The 12,586-nt window shown below is 37.2% G+C and overlaps 1 protein-coding gene across 1 annotated transcript in view; it reads left to right on the forward strand.

The window, feature by feature from the left end:
• Positions 1-12,586, forward strand: part of LOC113106141 (receptor-type tyrosine-protein phosphatase N2) — a 205,298-nt gene that overhangs the window by 48,170 nt on the left and 144,542 nt on the right. Inside the window, 1 exon segment of the mRNA XM_074559920.1 lies at positions 7,499-7,612. Within this exon segment, the coding sequence (XP_074416021.1) occupies positions 7,499-7,612 (114 nt within the window).

Below are 12,586 nucleotides of genomic sequence, written 5' to 3' on the forward strand. Positions count from 1 at the left end.
AAACTAGGAGAAAAACTAATTAAAACAATAACTATATGTGTAAATTTTACCAACTTTTGCATTATCTTATTTATTATTTTTATTAACTGACAACCACAAACAATAAAAACTATTGAATAATTTGCGCTCTCCGAACATTTTGGTCTTGTCTGCAGCTTGTCAATGTTGCGAGTGCGGGCAATCCTAATACTTAGAGCTAAACTGGAGAGTCTTCTTTCTTGTAACATTGTGCACCGGATAAATGTCTTGATCACTGTCAATTTCGAGAAAGAATGATTAATTGCACGAAAAAATATCTGGTGACAAGTCAACAATGAATCACTAAAACATTTGCCATTGAAACCGAGAAGAGCAGCAGCGGACCAGGGCACAAAAAAATCTAAATATAAATCATAAATATATATAAAGTTTACAATATTCTTTTCTTGTCTTGTCTTGTCTTGTCTTTATTATCATTATTGTTATTTTGCCAAGGCTTTACAGTGATGTCTTGCTTGTATCATCTTTGGTATCTGACTAAATTACGAATAACATATGGGAAAACAATGCAGTGATCGCACTGGCGCCTCATGCGCACACAAAAATTTTTGCTCCCTTGATATCGCAGCCTGTTCATTATCAAAACAAAACAATATACATACAATGAAACATATAAAAATTACAGTGCTCAATTAAAATAGTCCGTTGTTGCGTTCAGTGTGACCAGAGCATCACTGTGCACTTACAGCCTTTATGGAGGATGATGATTTATGTAGATAATTTAAATCTGGCCAAAATCTAAGATGATGCTGGCTATGACTAAGTGTAATTTAGGCTAAGACTCTCTTTGTATTTTTTGACGCTATGACAAGATGACACAATTTTTTTCTACTCAGAGCGGTTTCAAAACAGTAATAATACAGAGAAATGCATGAACAGAAACCGGTAAAATCCGTCCTTCGGGTGAGACGTTAAACCGAGGTCCTGACTCTCTGTGGTCAATAAAAATCCCAGGATGTCTTTCGAAAAGAGTAGAGGTGTGAACTCGGCATCCTGGCTCAATTCGCCCATTGGCCTCTGACCATCATGGCCTCCTAACAATCCCCATATCTGCTGATTGGCTTCATCACTCTGTCTCCTCTCCACCAGTAAGCTGGTGTGTGGTGGGCGTTCTGGCGCAATATGGCTGCCGTCGCATCATCCAGGTGGATGCTGCACACTGGTGGTGGATGAGGAGATACCCCCTGTCTATGTAAAGCGCTTTGAGTGCCTAGAAAAGCGCTATATAAATGTAAGGAATTATTATTATTATTATTAAAATACAAATTCTGCTCGGAATGAAAGTTTCGGTTACGTACATAACCATCGTTCCCTGATGGAAGGAACGGAAACGTTATGTCGAACAACATACAATATGGGGTCTCACTTGTGAGGCCAATCATCTCTGAGTTTAAAAGAAAACGCCAATGAAATTTGGCTAGTGGATTTAACATACCTGAGCCAGTCCCCATGCCCACGGGTATAAATAGGCGATTGGTGCATCCACTCATACAGGTTTTATGTTAAGGAGTCGAGAATGTGTCCCGGCAACAGGGAATGGTTCAAGGTTGTGGCATGGGGACATAACGTCTCCGTTCCCTCCATCTGTCGGTCACTGCGAGTTATGTCGACATATGGGGTCCTATTGAAAACGCCACAACCTGAACACCATCACAATCCTGTGGCGCTGCAATTGTTGACAAGCCGTGGCGTGCCACAAAAGCTACGCTTAAGGTCATAACCTTCCCAAAGCCCCAGCGCAAATTCACTGACCTTGGTACCGAAGGGGCCAAAGGGTGAGTACATCGCTGCTGGAGAAGGCCTTTCTGCTGTCCCGCCCACAAAAAGTTATTGGAAGGGATTTCAACCTTCGGTGAAAGATTGCTTTAAATCTTCCCTATTTGTTCTTTCAGCTTGGCAAAACGATGAGGAAGTGAGCCTTAGGAAAAGGTCACTACGGAGACCACATCCTACCCGTAGGGAGATGACATGTGGAGATACTGATATGGACTGACCCAGGGGGCAGTACTACATATGGAATGGGTCTCTGAGGCAGGTCCTACCTTAGAGTAGGGTTGGCAGCTGCCAGAAGAGACTGACAGAGCGGGTATGTCAAGGGAAGACACGGGTTTACCAAGAGAGAAACCTTACCATGGAAGAATACACATATGGCATTACCCGTATGGTATCCATAGAGGAAGGAAACGAGCAGCTCCGAAATTATTTTCTCGTTTGACTAAATTGTGTGAACGATAGGCCTATTACTAAATCTTCTCAGAATATATATATATATATATATATATATATATATATATATATATGATAATTTGTTCATTGATTTATATATTATCATCATGCACACAATTTACTTAAAGGTACAATGTGTAAGATATTTGCAGTAAAATATCCAAAATCCACTAGGCTAGTGTTATATATTTTGTCCAGCTGATTACTAACAATATCTCTTTTGTTTTCAACTACTTGTAAATCATGAGAAAATTCCCATACTATACAGTGACACGGGGAAGTGCAGTCGCCTGTCAATAACGTTAGTTTCCCTTTGTTACAGCCTTTACTGACGTAGAAACCACATGACAACAGTGTCGTGGAAAAATGCGGAAGAAGTGTCTAGCGTCCTGTTCAATCCATGAATTATCTTTCAGTCTGATTGATGGCCATCAGCGGTTGCGTAGAAGACAACAAGTCCCATCATTCCACACTCCTTCTTAGCGTAATCTAACCACGCGATTGTTATTGTGAATAATATTTCAATATTATATTGAATGTTTTAATTTAATAGCAAATCCCCTTTATTTACCAAAAAATTAAATGTTTAAATTTCATTAATTAAAAGACAAATTAATTGTTTATTAATTATTTAGGTGAAATTGCTTACTGTTTTACATAATTATATTAATTGTAGAAACACTTTAAACACAATTGTAAATAAGAATAAATAATGCCATTGGTTTTATTTTTATTGATAAAAAGTGTTTATTTGTTTTAATTAGCAAATTTTTGCGTTTTGCTTTGGTACCGAAATTGGTACAGAGAACCGTGGATTTTCATTAGTATCGGTACCAAATACTGAAATTTTGGTACCATAACAACATTACTGGGTAACAATTACACTGCTGTATTGGCTTAACTTTCAGTGAGATCTGCAAATGAACTAATTGCCTCAATGCAACAAGGCCTCAACATATCAAGATAATCTACTGAATTTGTGGTTCTTAATGCTGCAAAAATGGACTCCTCTTCTGTGGCACTGGCTGGCCTTTATCTTCATTAGTATCACTCTGGGGTTCACTCTGCGCCGTGGAATCGATTTTCTGCAGCGATCCGTATGGTCTGCCTGAGACTCATTAAAGTAATAGTTTTAACGTCTTTGAACAGCTCACTGGGTATCTGAATAATTTTGAAGCTCTCTGTTGTTCATTGCGGCTGTTGTCTCGTGTACGACCACAGCCTCTTGTTCTGTCATTATCTGCCCATCTCATGACTTAGACAACAAGGTGTCGACTGGCCAGCAGACTGGGAAAAAAATTCAGGAAAAAGAGCAACATCGTGTTTCACTTGTTTCATCGATTAACATAATTGCCTCAGCATTGTCAATGGGAGACGTGCTTCACTGCCTCATTCCCAAGAGCTCCGTTTGCATCCTCATAACCTGCTCTCTTATTGAAACAGCCACTGAGGAGGAAATCGTGAGTTATTGTTATTTGTGAATCTTTGGCTATATTACAGCAATTCGTTTCAGGTCCTCATCATCTCTGACGGCAGCTCAGTTAAATGTGGGTTTAATGTGATGGGTTAGGAATCATAACCTGAGAGGAGGACAGGAGACATTTCAGTTGTTTTATAGTTTGCATTAAAGAGTAAAGCAGATCCAGTGACCTCAACTGACTGGACATGGAGAGATAAGGTCAACCACAATTTGTGCTGTAATATTGTCTTGTCGCTTCCTAGAAGAAGTGCTTTATATCTGTTTACTCATGGGGAAACATAAGAAATGAGAAAAGAAAACCACTTAGCAAGTCTGGTGTCCACAATTTGCTTTTAATGCCAGTTCCTAAAAAAAGAGAACATCTTAAATATGAGACACAAGTTTAACATCTCATTTTTCTCCCTTCTGTCTAAGCTAAATGCACTGGCAGACTAGATTTATTTTATTATTATTTTTTTTTTAGTACTGTACTGTACAGAAGTGTCACATAGTATAATATAAGTTTTCTAGTTACTCTGTATTTGCATTTTCTTTCTACTGTTTGTTTCAGTTCAGCAGTTTCAGCAAAGGATTTGAAATGTGGTCTTCTTTCTCATTACTATCCTAATGCTCTCAGTATGTGCAGAAGTGTCATTTTCTTAAAATAGTCCTCTGTTTTATTTGGCTGTGCATATTGATTTCATATTCATCAGTCAAAGCCAAAATCTACTGGCTTCTTGTCTTAGTAAGAATTATGTTTTCCTGAACGATGTAGTAATTCTCTTCGATGGAGCTATAGTATGTATAACAACAAATCAATTCAAATAAAAAATCATCTAGAATTTGAGAAACCCTCCAATTTAGACAGTATCTGCTACTACAATACACCATGAATATATTTAACACATTCATTTCCCACAGGAAGGCTGTTCTGTGATCTCAGAAAAGGAGGGTATCAGTCACACTTTTTGCTTGTTAAGTCTCCTCCTTGTGGTATATCACAAGAATTACAGCACATTAAGGTGATGGAACTATGAGTGAGACAAATAGACATTTTCATAAATATTAGATCAGTATAATCAGAGTGTTGACCAATAATTGTGAAATATTTTTAATGTTTATTGGTTTGGTTATGGCATAATTCTAACCATCTGATTATTACTAGTATACGATTTTGTTTGAAATATTTAATCCAGACGCTTTCTTTGTTTTTAAAAATGCTTTTTTTTATATATATATATATAACTGATTTGCCTGTAATGTTAGAGTATCACATGCCTGAAACCATTTGTCAGCTTACATAGAGAAGGTTTCACTGTGACAGAGGCAGTTTGAGAGATCCAGACCTTCTCTAAATAGGTCAAATGTTGTGAAATGTCAATCTATATATTCCCCCGTTTTCACTTCACTTCTGATCTATCGGAGGAAATAATAGCCACAATACCGATCATGGAGCAGTGTAGGATTTACTTGATGACGGACCCACCAAAGCTCTCAGAGCTTTTATGAAGCTTATCGTAGCTAGTATTAAGAGCGTTTTGCAAATGAGTGACAAAGTGCAGAGTTCTAGAGGCAAATCATGTACTACCAAGTAGGAAGCAAATGTATCATGTTTGATAACTCAGACTGCCTGACAGATTTGATATTACCACTCACTCTATTTCCCCGTGGCTCTTTTTTATGGTTGTACAGTGTAGAGCTTGAGGAATCGTGGGATAGAAGAAAGCGCAGCCGAGTCTATATTTGAGCGCGATGACTGTAATTAGAGTGTGATTATTCCCAGAGACGTCTGAAAAAGAAAAAAAAAAGGCAGCCGACAGTGAGGGAGGTTGCTATGGAAACCGACACGGAGGCAGTGAAAAGGGTCTGTTTGCCGGTGGTTATGTCATGTGTCTGCTGTGCATGTAAAAAAGTTTGGACATTGCAGGTTTCAAGTCAAAAGGAGGCAGAGTAAGATGTTAAGTGTGTGTATGCTGTTTTTGTTGTCTCATTTTCAGTTCGTATTCTCTTAATTGACCCTTTGTAAAGACCCCACCCCCCACCCCCTTAGTTACTGTTGCTGTATCTGACAAGCCTTGGAGCTCTCATGCCACACATTATGTTCTCACGCCGTGAAAAATACATCGCAAAGCAAAGAGGAAACTGACAACTTGCCAACAGACAAGACAGCAAGTTACTTCTGGTGTGAAGTCTAAGCTTTCAAATTTTGTCCTTTATTTTTTAAAGAACCTCAAACAATAAATAACATTTTGTGGATCTTTATTGTGTCATGACAGATCACTGTAGCGCCTCAGTTCAAGCGGCACGTGAACCGATCGTCTTTTCATATTTACTGAACATGAATAAAATAAATATTCACATATGTTGTTCATAGGGGCATATTGCAGTAGCCCTACAGTTACAGAATAAAATACCATTTGCCCCATTACTATTAACATTTAACATTTACCTGTTTTATCTCACAATTCTGACTTTATTTCTTGCAAATGCATGTTTATATCTTCTAGTTCAGACTTTATTACTCAATTTAATTTAACAATAATGAGTTTTTTAAATTGTGTGGGGAAAAAGCCAGAAGTCGGTGATATAAACTCATGATTTTTTACTACTAGTTAGGCCCCGCCCACAAAACAACATCATCACTGTTTGCAAACACCCAATTGGTCAATACACACATTTTTTTAAAGTTTAAAAGTCCCTGAAATGAATGTACTCTCCTGTCTGGTTTGTTTGTTGGACAAAATGGCGGATTTGGCATTATGATTGGTCAGATCACCTTTCAATCAAACTCCCTGCGAAGGGTCAGTTGCTTCCTCTCGTTGCATTGAATTGTTTTTTATTGCACTTATTCTCTCTCATTCTCCCCTACTGTGTTCAAACATGCTCATGTTCACATATTAGAATACCATTCTGCCAATTCTGCTTGTTTCCCTACATATATTAAGTGAGCCAGTTTGGAGCTTACAATTAAATAATTATTTATGTTGAAACAATAAGGCTAATTATATTGACCGTTTATGCCTTATCATACGACATTAGTCTGACAGATCCCATCACGTCGTGGTGCAGATGAAAACTGTTCTTGCACGGTGGAGGAACACTTGTGGTCATTAGTATTCCTTGTGACGGCCGTTGCTATACCCTGCATCCTCCCTGTTCGCCCAGATAGCCATTGAATTATGAAGCCAATCTGAGCCATGGTTTGGGTTGCCTAGCAACAGACTATTGAGTGGCACTGGGTCCCTGGTGATGGGGAGATAAACAAGGGGCCAGATAATGTGTGTGTGTGTCTCTGTATAGGTGTGTTTCCTGATGGCCTGTGTGCTTATCTTAAAAGTGTCAAAAAGAAAGAAAGAACGAAAATACCCCAAACCCCTGTGGCTATTATGACCCCAAGCAGAAACTTCAGTCTCACAAAATAAACTGATGGCCAGTAGACACAAACAATTGTGCTTTTTCCTTCAAGCCTAACATGGGTGGGCAGGTTTTCTGTTATAACGGTCACTATAATGATCTAGATAGTATTTTTAAAATCAAATGGTTTGTCGCTAATTTAAAGAGCAGAAAGTGGTTTACCTGATACAAATTATTGTTTGCCTCAGTAAATCATAAGTTGTGATCCTGATGGAATGATTGCCATGTTTGATTATTTGATATTTGCACAACATGAACTTCTCTAAACTTATTCATTTTAAGTATTTTATGAGGTTGGTTTGTGTGAATGCCAGGACACAGGATTTGGTTGTAAAAGTTGTCTGTGTATTTATTTTGCAGATGGGGTGTTTGGTCGATGTCAGAGATATTCCGGATCACTTCCCCACACTTACGACGTGTCTGCAGCAGCTGTGCAGCGTTTGAGGAGCGTTCTTCAGAAGCTGGCCCATCGAGGTATCGCATCTCTGTGTGGTAGCGCTTGTTTATCATGTTAACGTATCACAATTCATTGTTTTCTTCTTTCCACAGTATACAATACGTTTTACTGTGGAAATTATTGTTTATGTATTCACAAGTCCATTGTCTGTTTTTCTAATTACACATCTCTTTGTTTACCAACTTTCCTGACTGTTAATTATTCACTTCTTATCAGCTGTCAGTTGCTTTAGCTTTCAGTCTGTTACCTTCTTCAGATCTGACATTAGCCTGCTGACTTGTCATCTCACTTTAACTGCTTATTAACTGATACTTATTTACCTGTTACTGGAACTCTTTTGCCCTTTTACCCACTAGCAAAGCCATGAAGTACATGGAAACATACTGTATGTCATACTTATCATACTTATCTTCTCAATACTCACATTACTATTCAAAAGTTTGGGGTCAGTAAGATTTTATAATTTTTTTCTTAAAGAAATGAATTAATTTATAAGAAAGATTGCATTAAATTAACTTAAAGTGACAGTATAGACTTTTACATTTTTACAAAAGATAAATGCTTTTCTGAACTTTCTATTCATTAAAGACTCTAGAAGAAAAATGTACATATTTTGCCAAATATATATATATATATATATATATATATATATATATATATATATATATATATATATATATATTAAGCAGCATGGTTGTTTTACTAAGACTGGAGTAATGACTGCTCAGCTTTGCTATAACAAGAGTAAGTTAAATTTTAAAATATATAAAAATATAAAATATATATATTTGAATTTTTTATATTTCACAGTCATACTGCTTTTGCTATTTTGATCAAATCTTTAGTGTTGATTAGCGAAGAGACTTCTTTCTAAAATCTTAACTCCAAACTTTTGAATGAAAAGTAAAATATTTATTGTTTCACAATTGTTTTGTGGCACCTACATCTCTGTGGTAGGTTGTACCTTTCTATTCTCAAGTTTTGTTGTATTTCTGCATCTATGATACTAACTTCATTGGCCGAATCACTATGATGTGTTACTTAGACGTAAGATAGCAGTGTTAGGTAAATGAATTCACTGGCTATTTTAGCTATATTGACCTTGATTGCTGTGCACCTTGTTGACATGATTTAATGCTGGCCAAACATTTGTGAAACCTAAGATCAATAAGTAACAGATTAAAAAACATTATCAAAACTTCACTAAAAGCAGTTTCTGGTTTTATCAATGTACTTAGCTAGTAAGTTTTATCCTTGGCAGAACCGTGTCACAATCAGTTCCAGAGCTCGTCATCTCAAGTCAAAGCTGACACACAGCCAAACGTGCACTCATCCTTTGTGGCACGATGTTGCTGTCTGTCACATGGACAGATGAAAGAGAGCGGGATGAAAGGATGAGACTGAGCACTCATCCACTGCTCAGGGGCTTGGAATTGGACTTCTGAGGGCTTTCATGACAGAAAGGTTTTTCAATGATACACCGCGTTAGCAGGGCTGGACTGAATGTACTATCACTGATAGAGGAGAACTTCTGCAGAGATGTGAGTCTTAATCTGTTCAAGCTGAACATATTGTTTGAACATGTCTGATCTGTAGATCTGACTTAAGATACTTGCACTTGTACAACAAACTCTGGATGCTCTCTGTGTTAGACGTCTGTTCAGTGTGATGCAGTTTTGCTACAATGGGGTTTCATCAAAAACTTAAAGCCACTTTATATGAGAAGCTAATTAGTAACATTGAAGTGATTTTGATACACAGTTCACACGGTTTAAAAGATTATAAACTATTTCCTTTAAGCTTTTTCGAACTGTACATGTAACATACAAATTATACCAACCCTATAATATATATTTTTTCAGTTAATCATCTGTATTATGATTTCAAAGCATCAAGATTTAATTCAGGGGGTAAAAACATTGGTTTTATCCAATGAGTCACATTCATTTAGCTGTTATAATGCAATTTACTAACCATTTGAGAGGAAATAGATCTGGTGTAATATGACTGAAAAAAAAATTACCATTATGACAAAGGGAGGCGAAATAAGACCCCTATAACTGTATTAAAGTCTAAAGAAGGGACATTTTTCACCAACCCTGATGTCATTACAAACCTGTTTGAATTTCTTTCTTTTGCACAACAGAAAAGTAGATATTTTGAAGGACACTTGGGGTCTAAAATGACATTTGATGCCAATGAATTTCATTGTATGAACATAAAACATGTCTCCTCATATCTTTTTTTATAGTAAGTCAGCCATGTTTGGAATCACATGAAGGTGGGTAAATGATAGAATTTTTTCTAGCTATTATAAATCAGTATAGGGGTCTTATTTAACCTCTGTTTGTTATGATGTTATTTAGTGGGATGTAAATAAGAACTGCTCGGTTCCCTCTGCTTTTGCAGGGCAGTGTATATTCAAAGCATGTTTTCTGACACCAATCAGAACACAGGGCTTATTGTTGTCAGTTTCCAACATAGCCATTTGGGGGCAGCATGCTCCATCCTGTCTGTCTCGGTGAAGGATCTGAGCCTTTAATAGGCTGCAGAGGCTTGCTCCTAGCTTGATCTTTTCAAACAGCCATAAATGAGAGTTGAAAAGCGTGGAAGGCACGCAACCGTCTTGGGGTAAATTACCAACATGGTAATGAATATTAGAGAGCCAGAGAGATGGCCGACTTACTCCAATTACCCAAGCCAAATAAAGAGAGAGGGATCAGGAGGATGAGAGGCTGTTTTCAGTTTCCTCTTTCTCTCTCTCTCTCTCTCTCTTTTTTCTTTTTGGATGCAGATGGTGTCTGAAACCTCGGCTTTTGATTGACGTACTGTGTTGCAGTGTTTTTATTTTAATTTCAGAGCACTTTTGCAAGGGAGATCTCAGACGTCTTTAGATGTTCCCCTGTGTGCATTTGTGTGTGTTCGAGCGGCTGTGTGTTGTGCGCATGTGTTTTGTTTGTGTGCTTCCGTCCATGAATTTGTGCCCAATTCAGCAGACAGATGACAAACGTGTGAACCATTAAATGTTTCCAGTCATCTTATCTTGTTTTTTTGTCCGTTTGCCCTGGGTTTGTGTGTGCCTGTGTGACATTTTTATGCACGCACCCTTTGTTTGTGCATGTTTGAGATCTGATCACATCTGCCTTGCGACCATCACATTCACACACTCTTTTTAATTCTTACAGACCCCTTCAGCAGACCAACATCCCTCCACATTCCTCTTCACAGCAGAGAGTGAGATCGGCAGATATTTGTAGAGAACATCAATGCCATCGACTCAGAATTCTCTTTATCACATATTTAGAGTAGCTGTAGAAATCACGCAATTTGTGAAGCACACCCTGCACAATGTCATTAGATCGATGCCATTGACCGGACGGCCAGAATGCTCTCTCTTTGTTATACAGGTCTATCATGCAAACTGACAGCCCTCCCTTGCTTTGAGCTGCCCCATATTTCTTGGCATTGTCTTTAGATGTTCTTCAGATTTCCCTGCTCCCTGGATTTGAACATTACAGCCCGCTCATAAAGCATCATGCCATCCCTTTGATCTTCAACTGTGGTCAGTGTGTCTAGAGATAATGGGAAGCTACAGATGTCTCCTGGAGTAGAAGGCTATTAATGAATAGAGAGGGACAGATAGGAGGTGATAGACAGACAGTTTGGTAAGGAGCTGCTGGAAGGGAGAGTGAGAAAGAGGGGGAATTAAGACGCACTTAATGGCTTGTCTCTAAAGTGAGGTCACACATAATGGACAGCTGAAATACCTCAGAACTGATTCTCTGAAATAATTTAAAGTTATTTGTTCTCTGCTGGAAGTCTAAGTCACATAATGCATACTTTTTCTCATGCTGTTTGCAAGGGTTGAAAGCCAGTGATGTTTTACTGTCAGTCAGCTTTCAGTTAAATTTGATTTAATTAATTGTATAAATCACAGTTATTGGCTTAATTGCCAAAAAAAGCACACAGATCAGTACACTACTGTACTTCGTTTTAGGGGTTAGTAAGGAGTAATTTCTTTTTGATACATTTTGTTTTTAAAATAAATTAATACTTTTATTTCGCAGGAGCATATTAACCTGATAAAAAATTATAGTAGATACATGTATAATGGCACTAACAATGTCTGTTTCAACTAAATGTTGTTCCTTTGAACTTCCTATTCCACAAAATATTAAGCAGCACAACAAATTATGTTTATTGCGACATTAAAAACTGGAGTAATGGCTGCAAAATAAATAAATAAATAAATAAATAAAATCTGATTTTCCTTTACAGGAATTTAAATATATAGAAATAAAAGTAATGGAAATGGAAATAATATTTCACAATATTACTGTTTTACTGTTTTTTGATGAAATAATAAATGCAACCGTGATGAGAATAAGAGAAAATCATGTCAAATCCAGACTTTTGAAAAATAGTGTTATTTAAAAGTATTATATTTTCAAGGAAGACAAAATTATGCTTTTGAAGTCAATATATTGCTTAATTTGAGGTGTATTACCGGCCTATAATGATCCATAACAATCCATTTTGTAGTCTTTCTGAAGTATGTGCTGTATGTATTTATTTATTTCAAAGAATATCTTGTGTTTCATCTGCACCATTTTAAATTGCAAAAATGAAGACAGATATCTTTGGCTATTTAGTCTTATGCCGCATTCCAGGCAACCTGTAACCTGTGTCTTTCCAACCTTCTAGCTGTGAAAGTGCACTGGAACGGCAGTCAAACTCGTGACTTCCATCCCAAGAACTCTTATACTGTAGATCGATGTATTACCAGTTCTGAGCTCTGATGTCACATAACCCATGAAACAACAATGGCAGCCTCTACGGATGCAGTGTTTTGCAAGTGGTACACAGTGAGAAATAGACTTTAGGACAAATATAACATTGCAATTTAATTAATAATAAAATAATAATAATATAATAATACACACACAATTATGTATTACAATGTTATGTGTCTAAAATGATAAGAATGTCAT

This window comes from Carassius auratus, chromosome 7 (assembly GCF_003368295.1).
Source record: "Carassius auratus strain Wakin chromosome 7, ASM336829v1, whole genome shotgun sequence".
In the NCBI taxonomy this organism is placed as follows: domain Eukaryota; kingdom Metazoa; phylum Chordata; class Actinopteri; order Cypriniformes; family Cyprinidae; genus Carassius; species Carassius auratus.